This window comes from Chaetura pelagica, unplaced genomic scaffold (assembly GCF_000747805.2).
Source record: "Chaetura pelagica isolate M959 unplaced genomic scaffold, ChaPel_1.0 scaffold499, whole genome shotgun sequence".
NCBI classification, from domain to species: domain Eukaryota; kingdom Metazoa; phylum Chordata; class Aves; order Apodiformes; family Apodidae; genus Chaetura; species Chaetura pelagica.
This window is the reverse complement of record NW_009954615.1, coordinates 197,726-199,076: the sequence shown is the minus strand read 5'-3', so window position 1 is coordinate 199,076 and position 1,351 is coordinate 197,726. Positions and strand designations below refer to the sequence as shown.

Below are 1,351 nucleotides of genomic sequence, written 5' to 3'. Positions count from 1 at the left end.
CGGCAGCTCCGTGCCCGGCTCCCAGCTCATGGCGGGGAGCAGCAATCCCCCAGCACTTCCCGGGGGCTGCTGTCAGACCACTGTCCTCCTGGATAAGTGTGACACTTCCCTTCTGCAGGGCCCTGAGGAAAAGCAGAACTGGCTCGTGTGGCTCCCCTGGAGCCTCCAGGTCTGCCTGTTGTACCTGAAACCAGTTCGGGGCATGGCTCTGAGGCAGGCTGCAAACTGGAACACTGTTCTCTGGGAGGAGGCTCTGCAACCTCCAGCCTTAGCTCCCCTCCCAGTTAATTTTTTCCAGAACATGCAGTGATGCATGTTATTTTAAAGGGAAACGAGCTGGTGCCAAGCCTCTAGCTGGATGAGCACATTTTGGGGGCTTCATATCTTCTGCAGCAACTTCTGTAAAGACGGGCTGGAACCCATTTCTCCCTGCCAGTCTAGCCCATCAAGCTCCTGCTGCAGCTGGTGAACAACTGGTGAGGTGAACTCCTCAAGATGGCTCCTTTGCGTTTGAAGGCAGCATGCCCCAATGACACTGTTTCCTTAAGGAAAAGAGAGTGGCTGTGACATTGCACTGCCATGATAGGAGGAACTCAACATGTTTTAAAGCTCCTCAGAAATCCTGCTTGGCATGTGTGGTAGTGGCTGTGATCCCAGAGCACCTTCCTGTTACATGGCTGGAGGGGGTCACAGTGACTGTTTTCCAGTGCCCATGAGAGATCTGCAGCAGGATCCTGCTGGGTGAGCAAGCAGCACTACAGCATCCAGCCAGGCTCGAGGACAGGAGCAGCTCATTCCTTTCTTCAGCAGGGGCTTGGCTGCGGGCTTGCAAAGTTTACTTCCCAAGAATAAGGCCCCTTACCAGTGTCATGCCACAGGGAGCTTTTCCCCTGCAGCTGTGACCATCCTTCCCAGTCTGCTGCAGGCAAGCCCAGGTCAGAGGTCTGCTCTTTCTCAACGGGGAACTGAGCCCTTTGGGGCCCCTGGGGAGTTTTCTCTGGTTGGGAGCTACAGACCAGCAATTTTGCCATCCTGCACAGGCAGCATTCGGGGAGCAGTTCTGAAAAGGTCACTGCACAGCAAAGGAAAATATCCAACTGGGGTTTTCAGAATAAGAGGCAAGGATTTGATGTATAGGATTGTTGCATTTTGAAATCAACAGCTAGTGTTAGACAATTGCAGTCACATTACTTGGTTGGAGCCAGAGACTTGTCCTGTGCACAATCCTGCAGCAACAGCCCTGCCACATCTGGACACATCTGCAACTTGTGCGTTTGAGTTCTCCATGATTGAACACGTATGATCAGGGAGCCAGTTCAGTTTAACATCTTTATGTTCTGCCTCTGTGGGG

At 53.0% G+C, this 1,351-nt stretch overlaps 1 protein-coding gene across 1 annotated transcript in view; it reads left to right on the top strand.

Annotated features, from left to right (window-relative positions):
• GRHPR (glyoxylate reductase/hydroxypyruvate reductase) overlaps window positions 1–188 on the top strand; it is a 14,403-nt gene extending 14,215 nt beyond the window's left edge. Inside the window, exon 7 of the mRNA XM_010005536.1 lies at window positions 119–188. Within this exon, the coding sequence (XP_010003838.1) occupies window positions 119–188 (70 nt within the window). The remainder of the gene's footprint in view (window positions 1–118) is intronic.
• The last annotated feature ends 1,163 nt before the right edge of the window (window positions 189–1,351 follow it).